This window comes from Mus pahari, chromosome X (genome assembly GCF_900095145.1).
Source record: "Mus pahari chromosome X, PAHARI_EIJ_v1.1, whole genome shotgun sequence".
Classification (NCBI taxonomy): Eukaryota; Metazoa; Chordata; class Mammalia; order Rodentia; family Muridae; genus Mus; species Mus pahari.
The window spans coordinates 49797430-49820931 of NC_034613.1; the positions used below are offsets into that span (position 1 = coordinate 49797430).

The 23502-nt window shown below is 36.8% G+C and overlaps 1 protein-coding gene across 6 annotated transcripts in view; it reads right to left on the bottom strand.

Annotated features, from left to right (window-relative positions):
• Positions 1-18127: 18127 nt before the first annotated feature.
• Fgf13 (fibroblast growth factor 13) overlaps positions 18128-23502 on the bottom strand; it is a 507713-nt gene continuing 502338 nt past the window's right edge. For all 6 annotated transcript variants that reach the window (XM_029533963.1, XM_029533965.1, XM_029533964.1 and 3 more), the window contains 2 exons: positions 23265-23463; positions 18128-19582 (listed from right to left, as the gene is read on the bottom strand). In XM_029533963.1, the coding sequence (XP_029389823.1) occupies positions 19446-19582; positions 23265-23463 (336 nt within the window). In that variant the 3' untranslated portion in view covers positions 18128-19445. The remainder of the gene's footprint in view (positions 19583-23264; positions 23464-23502) is intronic.

The following is a 23502-nucleotide window of genomic DNA, read 5'->3' on the forward strand; positions in this document are numbered from 1 at the left end:
TGGGGAAGAGATAAAATGGAAATGGGAACTGTGCTCAGCCCATGCCTTCTGGGTGACACTACAGGTACACTCACACCTATTCTCCCTCTGTCTCTTTTAGGCCTATGAAATTTAGATAAAATTAATAACCTTTAAATTATGTTTTTCCTGTGCATCTTTTCCAAGAATTATTTACAATCTAAAGTATGTCTTGTGAGTTGTGTAACTTACCAAGTGAGCTTCACAGAAGGCCATGGGGAACATCTCTTGACCATTTCAGTTTACTTCTGCTTCTTAGAGAAAATACTCGGTATGTTCCACAACATCCATGGCCATTCTCAAATAAGAAACATTTCCCCTGTGACTTCTAATTAATGAAAAGTTCAGCTCAGTGTAAAACTAATGTCTTAAACCTCATACAGATTATTGTGTACTTGTTTAAGTAGAGGCAGTGCTGGACTAATAGACGCCCCGTGGAGGAGGTGGGAAGGTGTTGCTAGGGCTGCTTCTGATTTCTTTCTTTACCCTAGTGGAAGATGGGTAGAAGTTCTATGATACTGACAGAGAAGAAGGCAAGGGTTGGAGCAGAAAATATTTCTACTTGACAAATACCATCTGGAACAACTGTCCTCTACATGTGGACAGATTTTATATGTCAAGTTTTTCAATCATAATGCAACTGGATGAACTCTAAGAACCCCTTCATAATTAATATATCCTCATGGCCTTGTCCTACAGAGCTGCTAACTTAAAGTTTCCCACTTAATCTATATTTTCAGTAACTTGCTTATTTTGTGGTCACCTTTTCCTTTTGGGCACAGTAAATAACATGGCTACTCCATCATTTTTTCCAAAAAAGTGAAAAAATTATATAGCATTTATCTTTTGTCCAATCAATCGAAGTATAAATGTACAGCCATTTTTTTCTGCTATTTTTCAACAGATCTGCTGAATGTCATAGCCTCTCACTTTTATAATTTCCAGGAAGTGAAAAAAAATCAACATTTTTCAGTACAAGTTCAATAAAGTGTTCTATTGAAGGACTCTCATCTCCATAAGGTGGTGAAAAATAATTTATACTTGACTCCTATGAGTGATTTGAAAGATCATATATTAACCCCAAAGTCTAAATTTCTCAATCTTCGTCCTCTCAAAAAATTCTTAGTTACTTAGTGCATGGTGGTAGAATGTCTTTGCAAATCCTTCATAGGAATTCTAATAATTTCACAATAAAATGACAAGTTTTCATGAGACTTATTTATCTTAGCCTAAATAATTTTTACAGATGCTCAGATGCAGGAGGAAATAGCTCATTAAATAACAAGCTACATGAAATTCCATCTTTCTAGCATTAAATCTCTACTTAACCTATTTCAGAAATTTCCAATATTTAAAACAACATAATTGTAATATGACATTTTAGAATCGTTTGTTCTGGTTCTGGTACATGTTATTTTTGCCTGATGAGTATCATAGAGTATATACTGAAACTATCTATCTATCATCTATCTATTTACATATCTATTGCAGCCAAAGACTACAGTTTTGTTCTTATGCTCATAATTAATCTTTATGCTGGCTATGTGAAAGATTGATAAGTTAAAACAGAAGCTACCTGAAAATAAATTCTATTCTCCTAAAATTATTTTTGAAAGTAAGCTCTTTTTGTAATAGCTAAAATTGTATATGTTGTTATTGTGACTATTTCAAGATATGGACTTTATACCTTTAAAACCACCCTAATGTCCTTTACTTTTGCTTTCCTTCACTGTGAAGCCAGACTGTCTAAAGGATCTTGCAAGATTTTCTTACAGCTGTGTGGAGCTATGTTAAACTCTCTGGTATACATGTGAATGATAGTATGTTAGACTTGCTAAAAATGTATTAAACATAATAAAAATTTATGCAACATTATAAGCAAAATAATTGAGCATATCCTTTTGATATTTTTTGTATCCCTGTAAGAAATTCAAATATAAAGCTTATGAACAAAATGGCTTTTACATAATCATGAGAGGAAAAGCCACAAACACTAAGGTAGCAAAAAAAAAAAGTTATTTTAAAAAAATGCATCTATGTTGACATCCTTGAATTCTTGCACAAGGTCTGGAATGTCAAACAATTCAGTCTTCTTTACTGAAGTATAAAAGCTGTTACCTTCTTAGTCTCTGTTAGTCAGGTTTTTCTCATACATTCACAGCAGTGTAAGAGGAATTTCCTTGTACACATTTTATATACCAGTCAACTCTTGGTTTTATCCTTGATGTTATATTAGATCTTAAACTAGAGAACAAGTTGATAGCTACTGAAAAGAACCACTGGTGATATAGGCAGGACAAAGTATAAGCAAGGAGTCATGCTTCAAAAGGCATCAGACAGAAATTTTATTCCTGTGATGTTATCTATGTTTAGTAAAGTCACTGAGACTTGTGACAACATTCTGTGTTCTGATATCTTTTCAGTTTAGTCTCCATTGTAGTTTTTTTAATGACTATTTGGCCTTTATGGGACAATTATCAAAAATGCATGTCTCTGTAGAGCTAGCTATCTGTTCCTGGTAGCTGTGTGTACCTCGCCACCTTCTAGTGCTGTTGCTTATATTATGGTTCTCCGCTGATGATAGAATCTTGAAGAGACTTGTTTGACATATTTTCTAGATTCCACTATTGTTTAGAGTGGTTTCTCTTCTCAAGTAGAACAGTGAATATTGGATATTTCTAGAATATGCTCTACATATTATAATCATTGTTTTCATTTTAAAAAGTTTTTAAATTTAAATGTAATTTATTTTTTTTAACAATTCATATTCCATTCTCTGCTCCCCATCCACCCTCTGACTGATCCACATCCCACACCTCCTCTCCATTCCCCTGTTTCCATGTGGGTATCCCCACCCGCAACCCCAGCTGACCTCTACACTCCCTGGGTCTCCAGTCCCTTGAGGGCTAGGTGAATCATCTCTGAATGAACATAGACACAGATGTCCTGCAAACAAGTAAAAGACCTGTATGACAATAATTTTATATCTCTCAAGAAAGAAATCTAAGATCATCTCAGAAAATATAGAGATTACCCATGCTCATGGATTGGCAGGAGTAACATAGCCAAAATGGCCATCCTGCCAAAAGCAATTTACAGATTCAATGCAATCCCTGTCAAAATCCCAACACAATTCTTCAAAGACATGGAAAGAGCAATTCTCAAATTCATCTGGAAAGGCAAAAAACCCCAGAATAGCCAAAACAATTCTTAACAATAAATGAACAGCTGGGGGAACTACCATCTCTGACCTCAAGCTTTACTACAGTGTAATAGTGATAAATCTTCATGGTATTGGTACAGAAACAAATAAGTTGATAAATGGAATAGAACTGAAGACCCAGAAATAAAACCACACACTTATGGACACTTGATCTTTGACAAAGATGCCAAAAATATACAATGGGAAAAAAAGAAAAGAAAGCATCTTCAATAAATGGTGCTAGTCTAGCTAGTTGTTTGTATGTAGAAGCATGAAAATAGACCCATATTTGTCAACTTGCACAAAGCTCAAACCCAAGTGGATCAAGGACCTCATCATAAAACCATATACACTGAATCTAATAGAGGAGAAAGTGGGAAGGAGCTTTGAACTCATTGGCACAGGGGGAAATTTCCTAAACGGAACTCTAATGGCTCGTGTTCTAAGATCAAGAATTGATAAATGGGACCTCATGAAACTGGAAAGCTTCTGTAAAGCCAAAGCCATAGCAACCTACATAGTGGGAAAAAATCTTCACTACCCCCACATCTGACAGATGGCTAATAGCCAAAATATATAAAGAACTCAAGAAGTTAATCATCAAAAAAACTAAACAACCCAATCAAAAAATTGGGTATAGAACTAAACTGAGAATTCACAACGGAAGAATCTTGAATGACTGAGAAGCACCTAAAGAAATGTTCAAAGTCCTTTGTGATCAGAGAAATGCAAACCAAAATGACCCTGAGATTCCACCTTAAACCAATCAGAGTGGCTAAGATCAAAATCCTCAGGTGACAACACATGTGGAGAAAGTGGAACACTCCTCCATTGCTAGTGGAATTGCAAACTGGTACAACCACTCTGGAAATCAATCTGGAGGTTCATGTTTTACAATTTTGAATGCATATGTAATTCATTTTGGTCATATGTACCCTCCATTCTACCTCTCATCCTCTATTCACTATTGCTGAACCCTCTCCCTCTGGTAGGTTTGAAAATAGTACACTAATATGATATCTAGAAGAGTAGCAGATTTTTGGCATATTTTAACCTTCTTTATTTAATTTTTGTAAATATTTTAAAGGAAAAATTATTTCAGCCTTATAGAAAGTTCTTGAAGTTTCTCTCAATTTTAATTCATCTCACTTGAATTAATCTGAGTGGAGGATTATTTACATGGACAACTTCTGAACAAGATGCTTCTCCATCTCTGCCCATTGATTGAATGACAATGATTCCTCAAGGATGGGTGGGTCCTCCCAATCTTTCCCCATCCATGGTGGAAGGTACACAGCTGCTGTGATTTCACTATTTGCTATAAAGGTTGCTGAAGGCAAAAAATCATCAGTGGTCTCAATTGGATTTGGATACTGCATGGTACAATATCAACTTGCTAGGCAAGATGGATTCACCAATACAATAGTGGCCCTTTTTTTTTTCTTATAAAGGATATTTAATTGGGGATGGCTTACAGGTTCAGAGGTTCATTCCACTATCATCAAGGTGGGAACATGGCAGCATCCAGGCAGGCATTGTGCTGAAGAACCTGAGAGTTTTAGTGGTCTCCTGAGAGGCTCTGCCAGTGCCTGACAAATACGGAAGTGGATTCTCACAGCCATCCATTGGACTTAGCATAGGGTCTCCAATGAAGGAGCTAGAGAAAGTGCCCAAGGAGTTGAAGGGGTTTGCAGTCCCATAGGAGGAACAACAATATGAACTAACCAGTACCCCCAGAGCTCCCTGGTACTAAACCACTAATCAAAGTAAACACATGGTAGAACTCATGGTTCCAGCTGCATATGTAGCAGAGGATGGCCTATTCAGCCATCAATGGAAGGAGAGGCCCAATTTTTATAAGAGCAACTAAGTGCATTCTGGTTTAATTTGATATGGGTGAACCATCTTTGGTTAAAAACTGACAGCCACTTATTTTCAGCATTTAGGACAGTTATGAATCTCTGCATTAAGTATTACCAGAAGAATGAAGAAACTTCTCTGACAAGGGTTGAGTGAGAATAGCAAAAATCTATGAATATGAATGTGAAGAAGGTAGTTTAAGAACATGACTATTTACTGAAATAACACCAGTAGGTTTTCTCCAAGGACCCATGTTATACTCCAGTAGTAGGGTTTTGTTTGTTTGGTTGGTTGGTTTGGTTGTTGGTTGGTTCATTTTTAACTAGGTTTACAGTACCAGACATAAAATCTCTCTCATGGATCAGACCTCATATCCAAAGAGAAGAAGTTCATTACATTTCAACTCATAAGCTAGCATGCCACTATTGCTTCAGTGGACACAAGTTACTTGACAGACTAACATTTTTTTAGAGAGATGAATTGTTGTACTTCTCTGAAAGCAGTTTTTAAAATTAATGAAATAATATTTTTATTTTACAGTTATATATTTCTTTAATTCTGGAGAATTTTAGGGATTTATGAAGAAAATTTTAATTCTCTGAACTTTTTGGATTGTTCGCCTATCTTTTTTTTTCTTTTTTTTTTTAAGCTTTTTCCCTCTCATTTTTTTCAGGATAGCATTTGAAAGGTAAATAAAGAAAATATCTAATAAAAAAAGTTTGAAAAAATAAAGAATTAGAGCCTCAGACAGACTATCATTATAGCATGCAGGGTCTAGTGTTGGTTAAGACCATTGATCTCTTTTCCTCCTTGGAAGCCTGAGTAACACTTACCAGCATTCTGAAAGCTAGCCATTAGCAAAGTAGTTTGTTTCCTGGTTAATTTTTTATTGATTTCTTGATGCCATGAAACGAAAGTGATTCATGTCCTTAGCAATAGGATTTATAGGTAAATTATGATGGGAAAACATGAAAGGAAACAATAGCTTGTGTTGTTGTGGTTCCTCTATAGTCTCTTTGACTTGTAGGGAGTTATCTATGTTTGGAAGTTAAGATGTTCATTAAATAACGTATGACTTTTATAAACTATATTATCCACTAATGCCAGGTGGACCTAATCATCTGATTTATATTTTTATGCCCTTTTCAGACAAGATATGCCACTCTGACTTGCCCTTTATTCATTTTATTTTATTACTTAAAACAATTTTAAATTTAAATACATTTTGATTATCCTCTACTCCCCCCACAAGTCCTTCCAGATCATCTCCCAAACTCCCTTCTTTAAAAAAATGAATACAAAATAAAATCATACCCACTCAAAACCAAACCAAACCAAACCAAATAAATACAGAATTGTAACCAAATAGAAGCACACACAGAGAGGGAAAGCGGGGAGAGGGAGAGGGAGAGGGAGAGGGAGAGGGAGNGAGGGAGAGGGAGAGGGAGAGGGAGAGGGAGAGGGAGAGGGAGGGGGATACTGTGGGGTCCATTGCATTTTGTCAACTACTCCGGAACATGAAGTGTGCCCTGGAGTGGTTAATAAAGCCAGTGTCACTCTATTGAAGAACACTGATTTTTTTCTCTTCTAGAAGGTGTAAGTGACAGTTCAGTTGTTAACCTTTACCCTAGTGGTTAGGTTTTCTTTCACTCACTCATTTTTTTTAAAAAGTAACAAAATAAAACATAAGATTAAATAAAACTATCATATCAAAGTTGGACAAGACAAACAAACAGAAGGAAAATAGCCCAAGGGAAGGCACAAAGATGGAAACAGGAGCAGTGAACCCGTGGGAGAGTGGAGAAGAGGGGGAACTGGGAGGAGTCAGAGGGAGGAGAAATTTGTCCTGCAAGAGAGTGTATTGCAAGAGAGAATTTTAAAAAGTAAAAAAAAAAAGAAAAGAAGAAGAAGAAGAAGAAGAAGAAGAAGAAGAAGAAGAAGAAGAAGAAGAAGAAGAAGAAGAAGAAGAAGAAGAAGAAGAATCAGAAACTCATTAGTTTGCACACTCAGGAGTCCCATAAAAACACTAAACTGAAAGCCATAATATAGACAAAGAGAACCTGGTGCAGACACGTGCAGGCCCCTTTGCACGTAGCTTAGGTCTTTGAGTTCAGAGGACCTTTGCTCATGTTGCATAAGAGGCCCTTGTTGTCTTGGCATGACTTTTCTTTAATATGCTGACATGTAAAATTTACAAGGGAAACTCTAAAGTATTTGGTGTTGTTTTGGTTGGGCTGCGCATGGTGGTGCATGGGAGACAGGCAGACATTATCTCTATGTGTTCCAGTCTCATCTATTCTATATACTGAGTCCCAGGCAAGTCAGGGATCAATACATAGCATGAGAGTTATACAAAAATATTAATTTATTTGCTTTATTATTTTTTGTATATTTGGTAAGTAGTAGCTACTTCTATTCAAGTATGGTCTCATGCAGATTTCATGAACTTTGTGTTAAACCTATAAAAACACCTAGACATTTAGAAGGAAACTTAGGCATGCCTGTGTATAATGCAAATACTCTACTACATGGCACATGCCATAGACTCTAGTGGACGTAAATCCAATTACTATGGTAGAGTTTGATGTGATAAAGATAAAAAAATAAATTTCTTTATTTTTCACATTTTAAAAAAATATGTATTTCATATGTATGAATGTTTTACCATAAATGCTCTTGTGCCTGATGCCCATAGCAGTCAGAAGAGGGCATCATGACTGTGACAGTGGAGTTATGGACAGATGTGAGCCACCATGTGGGTGAGTGTTGGGAACCAATTGTGAGTCCTTGGAGGAGCAGCAAATACTCCTAATCACTGAAATATCTCTCTAGCCTCCATTTCCACATCTTGAAAAATATTTAGATTATAGTTTTCATGCAAAATTATATTGAAAAATATTTAAGTATCCAATATTTGTAATATAATCCTCAGACATAAATGAACAGAAGCAGCTGACAGAGAGTGTATGTTTTCAAGGCAGCCAATGTACTGAGACTCATTCTAGCCATAATAGTGTACTATATCATCTAGTTACATGTGGAGTAAACATTTATTGTAAATAGCACACTGTCATAACAAAAGGCTCCGCATGCTAATGAATATGTATATATAAAGATAGATAAATAAAATGATAGATACATAAGTGGTCGATAGATTTATACACATTTGGATATGGGTAGTTCAGTTTAATTTGATGATTTTACATTTTTAAGTCAGTGCCTTTTTGCAATTTACAAATCTCTGTAGAGCCACATATGGTATGATTAATTCATATAAAATAAAATAAAAGACCTTCTTCTCTCATAATGACATGCTCATTTCAGGTAAGAATTTGTCTAACATAGACCAATGATTTGAGTAATAAATTATCACCACTTTCCAGATGATATTATACAATAATAGAAAAAATAGCAGTAGCAATAATAACAATGAGAGAAAATATTAAGCTATCATTTGAGCATCATTTTTGTTTTTATACCTTTATAAATATAGCTATGAAATACAGCTAATAGTTCTCATTTATCATGTTGCCGGCCTTACTCTAACCTCTTTCATTCAATTTATGGAACCTGCAAGAAAGCTACTACCTTCATTCATATTTAATGTATAAAGAGACCTAAAGAAACAAATGGTAAGTAGGAATTTCCCTGGTGAGTTTGGTGCTTATTTGGAGCTGGCTCCCCAAGTCAGGGGAGCACTGAAAGTCTATGATGTGAACTATTTAAAGAACTTATCCAGGTAAGTGCATCTGGCTATCCAGATTCACTTCCTGTGAGGAAAAAGAAATCTAGTGACTGGACAATACATTTTAACTATGAAAAAAAAAAAAGAAATAATGACACTGGTTTCTTGTGGCTATCACCTCTGGATAAAATGACAAAAGAAACGAATGAGCTCAGTGATAAAATTAACTGGCCCCGAGAAGCACATAAACAATCTAAAGGATTTTAAGTGTGCCCTGGTAGACAGTCTTTTCTCCAGCAGTCAAGGCTCAAGAAGAGAACAATCAAACCCAAGCCATCATCAAATGATTGACTGGCTTACAATTAAAATGTAAGCCCTAGTGCTGAAGGGTGTCAGCAGGTAAATAGCACTAACACTTAGCCATGTGGCTACTCCCTAGTACTTCTTTCGTTTTTGTTGCTGTTTGTTTCTGAGACAGGGTGGCATCTACCTACCTCATCTTCCTAAATTCTCGTGTTACCAATATGTGTGATCATGGCAGGTACATTGTGCACATTTACTTATAGATTTTATTTTTATTTTTAATTGTGTTATGTATGCTTGCATGTCTACATGAGCACTTGTGTAGCCATCAGATTCATTTTGAGGCTTAAGTTACATATATTTATGAGCCAGCCAATTTGGGTGCTTCAAAATAAACTCATATCCTCTGCAAGAGCAGTGTTGCTCTTAACCACTGAGCCAGGGCTCCAACCTCCCCACTGTACAGGTTTTTAAAAGCCAATATTTTTATTTCTTTCTTTTACATACCCAGCAGTGAAACCAGTATATCATAAGTTCACATTTAACTTTTTGAGAAATGGAGCCTATGTTTCAAAGTAGCTACAAGAGTTTACATTTCCACCAGTAGTGTACGAAGGTTTCTTTTTTCTTTTTTTCAACTTTTATTAGGTATTTACCTCATTTACATTTCAAGTGCTATCCCCAAAGTCCCCTATACCCTCCCCCCCCCCCGCTCCCCTACCCACCCATTCCCCCTTCTTGGCCCTGATGTTCCCCTGTTTCAAAGTCCCCTATACCCTTCCCCCTGCTCCCCTACTCACCCATTCCCCCTTCTTGGCCCTGATGTTCCCCTGTTTCAAAGTCCCCTATACCCTTCCCCCTGCTCCCCTACTCACCCATTCCCCCTTCTTGGCCCTGATGTTCCCCTGTTTCAAAGTCCCCTATACCCTTCCCCCTGCTCCCCTACTCACCCATTCCCCCTTCTTGGCCCTGATGTTCCCCTGTTTTGGTACAAAGGTTTCATAATCTTCACATCCTTGCAAATGTATGATCTTCTTCTTTTTTTTTTTAATCTAGTCATTTCAGTGAATCTGTTCATGACTGTCTCATTGAGACTAATTTGCATTATTCAAATGACTAATGCTAAATATCTTCTCTCATGCTTATTGACTATTCTCCTATAGTCCTGGAAGGGATATCTATTCAAAAAAATGATTGCGTCTATGTAGGTTATGTTGTATTTTTATTGTTGGGGAATATCACGGTCAAACCATTAAATACCAGCACAGATGGAGGAGGGGCTCATGAGGTGCTGTTTGTAACTACGGTTGCTGCAAGAGAGTGAGTCATTTTCAGGGATGTGGAACCTAAGATAATGCTTATGGTCCTGGAGATGTCCTACACCTGTGTATAAACATGCAGCATTAAATGGGCTCAGTTATCCTCTCAATCTCTCCCCTCTCTCCTCTCTCTCTCTCTGTATGGGAAAGTTAGGGGTACAGAAATAGAGTTTATTCAGTCAAAACAAATTATATGTATGTCTAGATTGTCAAACAAAGAGTTTATGCCTAGATTTTAAAGTTTTGAGTTCTGAAAATCAAGTGTATACACAAACGATATACACTTTATGTATTTTTTTTGTGTGTGTTATAAACACAAGTTACCCAACATTCTGCTTTTGTGTAGTCTCTTCACATTAAGCCAAAAGACTTATTTCCATATTAAGTTGTTTTGCCACCATCAGTGAAAGTCAATTGGCTTGGAATGTAAGGATTTGTTTCCTACTCTCAATTTCATCACACTGATCAATACCTACTCTTTTACTTCACTGTCTTAATCACACCAGCTTGATTTGATGGTGCTAAAACAACTTATATGCACACATTGAGTTCTCCAACACACAAACAAACAAACAAACAAACAAACAGTTTATGCCTAGGTTTCTTCTAAGAATTTTTAAGTTTTGGGTTCTGAGAGTTAAGCATATATATAAATAATACAGGTTTGAAATAATTTTAATGTGGGATACAAACAAGTAACCTAATATTTTGTGATCATTTTGGCTATGCTTGTGTATTTTATTATATTTTTCATTTCTTAAAACAGTGATGTATAATCCTTGCACTTTTAACTTTTAAGCCTTTTGTTCTTCTGCTGCTACTGTTAGTGAAATTCTCTTTTAAAAACATAAAGTTTAGAGCATTTGATAATTATACATAACAAAATATAAATGGTTTATATCATGGCATTTTCATACAAATGTGCAATGTGTTTTTTAATCATAGTTATCTCAATTACAGTCTCCTGTTCCCATTGTGTTCGAAAAGTCATTAAATCATTAAATAAATAAATAAATAAATAAAAAATAAAAAATAAATGTAGAAGAAGGATGAGGAAATTTCTTAAGTCATATAAATGTATGTAAAAGAGGGGAGAAGATGGGAATCATTGGAATTTCTATTGATTATCTATTGATAGGATAAGAAATAATATGTAGATTGGACCAAATAATTTGTTATGAATACAACATAACTGCTTTTTATCTGAAAACTTGGTACCTGTAATATTTTTCAGTTAACAAAATTATGATACGAATTATACATTTTATAGGTACAGTGTGAAAATTCAATTTGATATGGAATGCTCAAATAAGAAAAATTCAGTCTTTTCATATAAGTCAATGTTTTTTTTTTGCTATGAGAAAATTTAAAACTCCTAACTTCAAATTTCTTATCATTTTATATGTAGTAAATGGTTTTGAATTATTGACACATTTCTGCTTTTTCCAAAGAAGAAAAATATTGTTGTGTTTTGGTACCTCATGGTTAGCCCTGTTGTGTTTTGGTACCTCATGGCTAGCCCTGCTGTGTTTTGGTACCTCATGGCTAGCCCTGCTGTGTTTTAGTACCTCATGGCTAGTCCTGCTGTGTTTTAGTACCTCATGGCTAGCCCTGCTGTTTTGGTACCTCATGGCTAGCCCTGTTGTGTTTTGGTACCTCATGGCTAACCCTGCTGTGTTTTAGTACCTCATGGCTAGCCCTGTTGTGTTTTGGTACCTCGTGGCTAGCCCTGTTGTGTTTTGGTACCTCGTGGCTAGCCCTGTTGTGTTTTGGTACCTCGTGGCTAGCTCTGCTGTGTTTTAGTACCTCATGGCTAGCCCTGCTGTGTTTTGGTACCTCGTGTCTAGCTCCCTTTTCACTACACTTCCTAGCTTCTAGTACTCACCCTGATCACAGTCTCTACTTTTCAGAAAACAACTTCAAAGTTTCAGTATACAAAGAAAATATTCAGTGTTTGTCTTTCTATGCCTGAATTATTTTAGTAAACATATGTCTTCCAGTTCTATCCATGTTTCCAGAAATGACAATGTTTCATTTTTCACGACTGAGTAATATGTCATCACATGTAATATTGGCCATAATCACTGTCTCCACTCACCCCATTGGCAGACACACTTCAGTTTTATAGTTTATCACGCATATTATGAACAGTGCCTGGAGTATGAGTGTTTCTTTGAAATATTGAATTTATTTCTATGAATATATAATTAGTACTGGTATTATCACTACTCCCAGTATAAGTAGTATATCAAGCTATACATAATATACCAGAAATAACGTCTATTCTTTTGCCATTTCCCCTCCCTCCTTTCCTTCCTTTCTCCCTCCCTCCTTTCCCCTGCCTCACCTGTATTTGCTCGCAGGTACCTGTCCATGTGTATGCCATGGAATATGTGTGGAAGTCACAGGACAACTTTTGAGAGTCAACTCTATCCACCATGTAGGGATTGGAAATAAAACTCAGTATATCAAGCTTGGTGGCAAATGTCTTTAACTACTGAAACATTAAAAGGTAGTATCATTCCCACATATTTATTTTCTATTTGTCTTATAAATACTAATTTACTTTAAAAAAACTATTTATTTTATGTATGTGAGTACACTGCTGTTCTCTTTAGACACACCAGAAGAGGGCATTGGATCCCATTACAGATGGCTATGATCCACCATGTGGTTGCTGGGATTTGAACTCAGGACTTTGGAAGAGCAGATGGTGCTCTTCAACACTGAGCCATCTCTCCAGCCCTACTATTTTCTTTTCATCTTTTTATTGCATCTTTTTGGGAGTTCTGAGCCAGATCTTTTCCAGTGCCCTACCATAATTTACCTGTAATTTCTTGCTATACATCTTTTCACAAATAATTGTCCTCAGATTCCCAATTAACATATTAAACCTACAACAGTGTCTTTCCTATTAGTAAAGAACTTAAACATAGTGACATACAAACTAGCATTCTTCCCTCTTCTCTTGTGCTATTGTCAGACACAACCAATAGTTACATAGTACAAATATCACTACAGTTTTACAGCATTGATCACACTCTTACGTTTGGTGACTGTATGCCGGTATATCACTTTAAAGATCTGGAGATATAAAGTTTATAGAAAACTGAACTTCTGTACAGTTTATTCACATGTTATTCTACTAACTGACCATGGCTCCAAGAACTTTGGGACTCTCTATAGCTAAACTTTCCTGGAAAGCTTATTTAGTGCTTTCATTTAATCTCTCTCTCTCTCTCTCTCTCTCTCTCTCTCTCTCTCTCTCTCTCACGCGCACACACACACACACACACACACACACACACACACACACAGAGTGTCTGGAATGCTCATATGTTGGTGAATTTAATGATCATGGGGAAGGGCTTAAAATGTGTAAAGCTCAAATATTAGTCCAGGTGTCCTATTCAGCTATTGTATATTAAAGGACAGACCTTGTGTACTAGCCTATTCTTGTTTGGAAATGTCCAATGAGTGAAAGAACATTTGGCCTGTAAATATTCACTTGGTGCAAAGGTGACTGTGGCAGAGTTTTCTGTACATGAAGAGTTGCAGTTCTACTTTATTAATTCCAGAAATGCAAAACATATCCTGTTGATAAACTCCAGAATATCTCTTTTTCTCCATGACTGACTCTGTTTTGATCCATTTCTCCTTGTGTGAATGTTTTATCCAAGCCTTAGGAACATGAACATGCTGTGCAGCAGTGACAGTTTATAAGTTAATAAATATCCACGGCACAGCAAAGATGCTAGGTTTTCATTCAGTCATCACCAGGTGCCTTAACTCCAATGATTAGCCTCATGTAGAAGTGGAAACAAATGATTTTGAGAATATGCATAATTATCTAGACTGCAAAGTATATGCAAATATTTTAATATGTTGTAGAGAAAACATGGGTAAATCATTAATTTAAGGAAGTTCAAGACTGCCTCTGGGAGGCACAACAGGGTGTGTGCGTGTGTGTGTGTTCCTTTGACATTTATATGGAAGGAATATTAGGGAAAAATTAAATCTGAAAAATTGGGTTAATGCTGGTTATTTTAGTATTCTAAAGCTAAATATCATGAATATTACATGCTCTAGAAAGACTTGTGTGATAGATGAATTTCAGCTGTTCTAAACATCTTCAGAAATGTCTATATAAAGATGATAGATACCCTGATGGCTAACTTTCATAGACTAGAAGATGGTATACAGACTGCTGGGAAAAGTCATCACCGTGTTATATAGCTGTGACTATCATGGCAAGATATGTGTAAGGGTGCAATAGTGGCATGAATGTTATGGGGATAACCAACCTGTGCAGTATTGTATTTAAGGAACCCTCCATGAGCAGAAATGTGCTCATAGTATTGAAATTCTGGACGAGAACTAATGGTAGGTAAGTTCATACATCTTATCAATGAACTTACTCTTATTGGTCAGCTGAATAGAGATAATATGAAGCAGCTTTTTAATTTCATCTTTAAACAGATTACGGCAACTCTTAAACCACATCAAACAAATTTGATTGTGTGGTGAACTGCAATTAGTCCAGTATCTCACAATGCATCGAAGTGCAAAGAATACATGTCAATGGAATGACCAGCCACAAATAGATCTATATCATACATTTTCCTCTTGAGGCTCAGGGACAATTATGGTAGACTTTTTGGAAAGAATGTAAAAGCTAGAGGTCAAGGAGGACCAGAGTGAAACAATGTCCTCTGGGCTGAGAGGACCTCTGTACTTATGATGTCACAGCATCTGAAGTTGTTTGACAAGACTTACACAAGATAAAGCCAGTCAACAGTCCATCATGGATAGTGGAACTACTCACATGAATGTCCCCACAAAAAGAAATTTTTTAGTAGAATGAAATGGACTTGGTATGTAATATATGAAAAAAAGAAAGAATGGAAATGGGAAGGGTAGGCATGGATCTGAAAGGAGCTACGGTGAATACGATCAAAATACATAGTATAAAATGCTCAATAAAATATCCCAAACCTGAAAAACAAACAAACAAAAACCCAAACAGAAACCAAGCCAAACAAACCAACACCCACCAATGACAAAACAACCAAATGTTTACACAGAGGACTTAGAACTCAGTAGTATAGTGTCTGCCAGTGTTCACCAGGTCTTGTCTCTAATCCTCAGCACCACAAAATAATGTCTTTATAGAAAACGGACATTGTGGTGTATGCTTTTATTCATAGTTAATCAGGTGGCTGGGGCAGATGGATCATTTGGCCCCAGGAGTATTATGTAATCTTTCTCTCTCATCCAATATTACTGGCAATGTTTTTAGTGCACTGCTATCTACAGGATTCTTAATCAAGGGGGAAGGTGCACCTGAGGTAATAGAGAAGTTGTGCATAGCAACCAAGTAATTTCATGACATGTATATTTCATTCCAGGATAGATATATGCATCAGGCCATATCATAGTGCTATATTTTGTGGCTAGTTAAGACAATTTATGGTTATATAAATATGAGTATGAATTTGAGGTTATAGTGTCTTATTCTAGCTATAATTCACCAATTCTTTTTGTAACTGGGAATCATTGCAACCCATTCTACTAGCTAGGGTACTATAATCAGTACCTAAAATGTGGAGCTAGCTTTAAATAGAGGTAGAAAGCATTTGGAAAATATGATAGACAATGATGTATAGATGTCCTTGTTGAGATTGTTGGTACAAAGCTGGATGCTCCTGAAACATCCCAGAGAGGAGGGCAATTTCACCCACTAACAGTGCACTTCAGCCCATGAGGCTTTTCAGGCTCTTTAGGATGAAATAATTTGAAGTGATTATCTGTTCTGAGTCTACCATCACTTATGCACAGAATTATTATAATCAGCCTCCACAGATGGAATGATGATCTTAATAGATATTCACCCTCTCCATAAATAGATGGTTGGAAACATGTACCTGAGCCCTCTTGCAGTACCTACAAAATTCCTGGTTGGTGAAACTGTTTTATTTTCAAAGAATTGCTATTAGCACAAAGAAAATAATAGTCTTCTTTCCCACATTTGATTCTAGGCACTATACAATATACAAGTTGGATATACATTCCTTGGGAGTAAAGTGAGGTCAGGTGCTATGCCATAGAACATTGGTTGTTGTTGTTTTTTCCTTCTTAAACTATGACCAGCACCCACTTAAGGAGATTCCCTAGAGCCACTTTAAAACCATGCAAATGTATAATCTCTACAGTGGGATTTGGGGGCTGACCCAAAGCTTCAGGTCTACCCCTCTACTGCTGTGCTACTAGGTGCTCTGTGAAAATAGGGCTCTATAATCAGCTCTGTATATAATACAAATTTACAAAGTTAAGCAGAGTTCCTTATCTTGGGGCTTTGCAGTATGGAATGGACTCAAGCACTTTTAATCCAAGGATGGAAGCATGCAGCTTCAGTACAACATAGGGACTGGATAGAGATTTAAAGCCTTGGACCTATTATAACCACTGGAGGTAAGCTCCAGCAGTCAAGGCCTCCTGAAGCTCCCTGGCAATCCTGATGTGTGTGAAAGTCAAATAAGCAACAGGGTTCGCAGTCTTTTGTTTCATCGTAGAACCTTTTTATTTATTTACTGTTTAAAATTTTCATGAAGCATATGGTAGGATCAACATGTTCACCATGAAGAATGTGTGAATATATTTGCAGTTGAACCTGGGCAGCACTATCACTACTTAAAGATAGTTTTGAATTATTTATTTACTTTAATAAATATAACCTCTTCAAAACAACTCCAAGCAGATACAGGTGAACTGCAGTGAGTCCCAGGCCAACCTAATCTACAATAAGATCCAGGCCAGATATAACTACATAGTAAGACTTTGTCTCAACAACAACAACAACAAAAAAAAACCAAAATAGCCCGTAGATAACCTTTCTGAGAGTTCAAGTTTCTTTTTGGGTATTTTGAACCTTCTGTATTTTCAGAGCTTCCCTGACCCAATGAAGTGCTGGTAAGTTTATGACCAATAGATGTATGTTCCTGAATAATGAGACAATAAGAAACGTGAAGTGCTTGGACAAAGGGAGATAAGCAGAGGGAGCAGAGGGAGTCTACTGGTGTTTGTATCTTGAGTTCAAGATAGATGAGCATTATTACCTCCTTCAGGTGTAGCCACAAAGCGAATGGGCTGGGACCAGTGAGTAGATTTTGCTGAATTTGCCCCAAACATCTTGGGAGTCAGCACAATTATCTCCCTGCAAAAACTCTTTGTGTCATGGTACGTATGTTATATTTGCTTTGAAACAAAGCCTTTTGTTTGGTTTGCTCCATTCTTGCCATGTTGAGTACCCCAAAGCCTTCGTTGTAATGCATAAACAGCTCTGGGGGGGGGGGCTAGATAAAAGGCACCCACAGGAAAGAATGCTTATATTTTCCTTACACTCTCTGAGATGGAAAAGGACTTAGCTATTTAGTCCTGTCCTTTTTTTCTTCTACAGAGGAATGAAATGGGCCAAAGGTTGGGGGTGACACTAAATGCAGAACATTTGACTAGCTCAAAGAGCCTCATACATTTTGATTGCTCAATGACAAGGAGGGCTCTTGAGGACCAATCTGAAAGTTGAAGGCTAAGAGACACAGTTGAAAGAGTGTTCATGTGAACAGCAACTGGACCTTCTCTGAAGTCAGTGGCCTTGAATACATGAAATTTAGTATTAAGTCCAGTTTCTAATATAGTTGATGGCACATAACGGATAAATGGATAATAAACACACACTGAAGTTTTCTTTTTCTTTGAATGAATATAAAGAGTTTATTCGGTGCGTATTTGGGTATACAACAACAAATATTAAACAACTTTTTTTTTTAACTTTTTGTGCACAGGGCAGAAAACTGCCTGTACATGCTATGTTCACTTTTGGAACACAGGTTTTAACAATTATTAATGCACAAAATCTTACATATCATGCAACTCTATGCCAAGATTCCAACTTTCTTCCATGCAACAGATATGAAGATCTAAATGGAAACCTAGCTAAGTCTTAAACACTTTTCCAGTAGCAGGTATAATATATGTTGTTTAGGGGAAACCATTCTTAACATTGCCTTGTACACAATGTTCACGTGCCAAATCCAATGACAGGAGGACTTGTACATATACAGGTGAGACACTTCTTATTTGAACAACACGAAAGACAATGCCACTGTTCCACAGTTCCTGTCTTTACACAAGAAGCCACAATAGATTAACATGATACACGAATGGAATTAAGAGAAATCTACACTTGAGGATAATCTTGTTTCAACTTATCTTACTGACTGGGATTGACAATACAACTCAATTTCTACGCACAAAGTACAGCACAAGAACCTGACCAGAATGCTACAGTTCTAATTGACAACAAAAAAGGAGAGAGAGAGAGAGAGAGAGAGAGAGAGAGAGAGAGAGAGAGAGAGAGAGAGAGAGAAACCCATAAGAACACGGTTACCTTGAACCTCAGATGCCAATTCAGATTCAACCCTGCCTTTGGTTAATATGAATTAAGTGACAGAGTCAATAGAACCATTAATTTTCAGAAATCATAAAGTTGCACTATATGAAAGTAAAGAGTACATTTGAATCAAGCAGAGATAGAAAACACGAAGCCAAGAAAACAGCACAGTTCACAGAATTTGTTTGCCCCTACAAAACATTTAAGCAGTTAACTTTGTTTTGTTGTTTTGTTTTGTTAAGAATAGCTGTGGTCTTTCCAATTTTCTTAATTGGGAAGCAAATTGACCAGCATTTGTGCTGTTAAATAGTTTTGCTGTTTTCTTTATCCCCAAAGTACAGGTGAGACCATGAGAAAATTTGGCAGTCCTTCTTCCAGGTTTAGTTCATTGATAATGCTTGGCATTCTTTTGCACAAGCTCAATCTAAATTCTGGGGCTTTAATATGGGTGATAACAAGGTGTAACGGCAGGTAGAATAGGGAAGTCTGCCTGTGTGTTTGGTAAACCTCACTGATAAGTTTGAACTTTTGGATGAAGGACTGCTAGAAGAATTCAACAGCACCTGAAGGTAAGGTTCTGTTATAGAGCCCTCATTTTGCCCTCACTGGCTACGTTGATTCGTTGTGGCTCATGGATTTTCCTCCATTCAGTACACCAGAGACGCTTCTGCTCTTGGTCGGGGTCCCACTTCCAGATCGGGAGAACTCCGTGAGATCGTGCAGAGATGGCTCCTTGTACATGGCCACTGAAAAGCGCAGATATGGTGGAAAATGGCTTTAAAGGGACACACTGATGTATTACAGTATTCACAATTTCTACAACAGATCTTAGGTATTCTCAATTTAAAACTTCTAAGGCCAGGAAGCAAAGCTCATGGTTGCTATCTCATCTTAGCCATTCCATAGTGAATATAGATTTTATAATAGTATTTTAAACACAATAAAAATTTTTATTTATCAAAAGATTTCCTTTTAATAACTGAAAAGAAACATAGACAAAACAGATCAAAATATTTCTTTTGCTTACTAAGACAAGCAAATAAGTACTTGGCAGAGTGCATTAGACTAGATTCAGTGCATTCTAGTCCTCATTTAGTCCCGTGTAAGGGATTTTAATGCCTAACTTCTATCACAGTGTTATATGCAAGGTTTAATGAAAACACATTTAATAAAGCTCACAGAAGATTAAATATAATCTATAGCATACTATGAAACCTTAATATCAATATTTTACACACTTTAAAACATTGATTTCCATCATATTTTAAAATAAAACTCTAAGATTAAAAGTATTCGCATGATTCCAGTACAATAAGTGGTAACAATTTTTACTGTTGGGCTATAAATCACAGCACTTATATACTTATACTTGCAGAGTACATGACGCTAAATATTAAGCTCACCATGTACATCACAATTTGTCCTTGTAAAAATGCTATATCTATATAATATAAAAACTCATTTTTAAAAAATTTGAGATAAGGTCTGACGGTAGCCTAGGCTGCTCTTTTATTATTAGGTAGCCCAAACTGGCCTCTAAGGCCTGCCTTATGCTAGCTACTAAGTGCTGGGATGACAGGCATGGGCCAGTCAGTGGAAATTCTTATACTGAACTGATGATCATGAGGCACATGTAAGTATGTAACATTTCAAGATCGTTTAGTTAGCAGTGGAGCATGGAAACAAATGTCGAGAATTCTGACAGTTTGGGGCTGATGGATGATAACCAAGAGTTTGAAACCAGCTGTGACCAGAACCCTACATAGTTGAGAATCTGTTGCAACCAACCAACCAACCAAACAAACACAGACAATCCAACCATCCGGTTAGTGAACAATGAAGCTGGAGTTTGAATCAGGTATTCTGGCTCCAGAAAATGAGCTGGAAAATACAGTGTGACACTTATTTTAACACATGTGCATATGTGGGTAAGGGGATGAGTAGTTGTTTAAGTCTCTATTGTCATCTCCTATTTGGTTTGCATCTTCTCTTTCTTGTCTATGTCTCCCTCTAATATTACCATATCCCAGTTTATTTTAATAACTATTCTGGCTGTTTAACGTCCACCTGACACAAACTAGTATTATTTGGGAAAAGGGAAACTCAATTAAGAAAATGCCCTGACAAGATTGGACTGTAGGCATGTTTATGGTAGCATTTTCTTGATTGATGTGGGAGGGCCCAGCTCACTGTGTGTAAGCTATCAGCACTGAGTTGCTATTCCTAGGTGTTATAAGAAAGCAGGCTGAGCTCACCATTAGGCAGCAGGGTTCATTCCTGGCCTGTGCTTTAATTCTTGCCTCTAGAGTTCCTGCCCTGACTTCCTTTGTTGATAAACTGTGATATGAAAGTATAAACAAAATAAACCCTTTCCTCTCCAACTTGTTTGTGGTAATGGTGTTTTATCACTGCAAAAGTAGCCCTGACTAACACAGAAATTATTACCAGGTCATCGGATATTTCTGTGACAGACCTGAGCATGTTTTAGGGAGGACTGTGGAAGAACTTTGGAACATTGGGCTAGAAAAGCAATTGAGCGTTCAGAGCTTAGTGAGATGTTATAGGAACAAAAAATACTATAGGCCTGAAAGCAATGCACATGATGGAGAACTGGCTTGTGAAATTTCTGAGTGAACTTTTTAGAGTACCTTGAAGAATCCATGGGGCCATTTGATATATTGAATTAAGATCCACTGAAGTTAAACTTTTGCTTTGTTGGGATAACTGATATATGTCAACTGGGACTAAAGAATCAGATGTAATTAAGAAGATAGTGGCATCACTGAGGCAAGATCTTCTGGAAAGGGTTTCCTTAGGGTCAACACCCAGAGCTATGGTCCAAGGGTGGCCAAAGTGGTACCTTTTGCTGGCAGCCAAAATTGCTGTGTCTCTCCCAGGTGTTAATAGTTTTAAAGACAAGGAGGATTCATAAAGAGCAGCTAAGGCTTTGTACTATGAGAGGCAAGGTGAATATATAGCCTTAGTGGAAGTTGAATGCCCAAGACTCAAGGGGCCATTGAGAGACACTGGACTGGTAGCATGTGTAGGGTAAGAGTCCCTAAAGAGAGGAGCCCAAGAGAGGCTACTGGTAAGGGTGCAGTGCTAGTGGAGTACAGAGCCCCACATTTTGGAGATGACAGTGCCATTGATGACCACCAAGGAGAACAGCAGCTGTAGAGCAGGGCTGCCTTGAGCCTAGAAGATAAGCTCTATGTGCTGTGAGTAATAGCAAGGCTGGAGAAGGGCTGCTCCCAAGGCACTTCTGTCACAAACATCAAACCCTGAACTTTTTCCATTCTTGAATATTTGTTTTCATTTGATTGAATTGTGACTATCCTATAGTTATTCCTTGTTTTAGCAATATATAATTTGTTTCTTGAAATATTTTGTTGAAAAGACTTTGGAATATTAGAGAGATTTTAGATATTTCAGAGAAACTTTGAACTTGAAAGAGATGTTGGATGTTGTAAAGAGACTGAACTTTTAAAATGTTTGAAATTTTAAAGACCATGGGACTTTTAAAAGTTGGAATACTTTATACTATGGTACTAATATCAACATGCCATCTTGGGGATAAAAGAAAAAGGAAAGGTTCTAGAAGAATAGTGATGTGTTTGTGTGTATCAAGAGGATAAGGAATCAGTTGTGGTGGCTAGTTTTATGTCAATTCGACAAAAGGCAGAATCATTTCAGGAGAAAGGACCTCAGGTAAGAAAATGTCGCCACCAGACTGGATGTAGAAAAGCCTGTGGGGCATTTCCTTGATTGATGATTATTATGGGAGAGTCCAGCCTACTGTGGGCAGTACCACCCATGGCTGATGGTTCTGGGTCCTATAAGAAAGCAGGCTGGGCAAGGAATAAGAAGTACTTCTCCATGGTCTCTACATCAGCTTCTGACTTGTAGCATTTCTGTCCTGAATCCTTTAGATGATGGTTTGTGGTGTGGTAGTGTACAATAAAATAATTTCCTCCCCAAGTTGTCCTAGGTTATGGTTTTAGCACAGTAGTAGAAACTATAAAACAATAGTTCTCTTTCCTTTTTCTCTATTAATTTGAAAACAAACAAACAAACAAACAAACAAACAAAAAACTATGATTGAAAGTTCTTAGGACTATATTGACCAAGGAGTTTTCCTATAAAGATTATATTCTAACCTCCATGGTTAACCTCCATAACTATTTTGGTATACTTTAGGGTTTTCACTATGGGATAAATTAAAATGAGAGTGGATACTACTCTCAATGGCTGAATGTTTGTATGATTTTTACAGTTTGGTCTTGATGGTTTTTAGTGCTGTGAAATGCTTGAAAATTTAAGGATATATGCTCTAATGTGGAAGAATTACATTTTACATTCAAAAGCATGAGAATAAATTATTTAAATTAGTATTTTGTTATAGTAAAATCTATAGACTTTCAAATTTACCTTTCAGTGGTTTGGGCAGAAAATGTGCTGCAGGCTTGTTCTTCTTCACATGGTTGCCTTTCATGATCTCTCCTTCTTTGTTCAGACCCAGATACCACCCTCGACCGGATTGCTGCTGACGGTAGATCATTGATGAGTATGTCACATAATAATTTTCAAACACTGATTCTTTGAATTTGCACTCAGGTGTGAAATGTTCCTGCAATAAAAGTAAATAAACAATGAAAGTCAATACTTA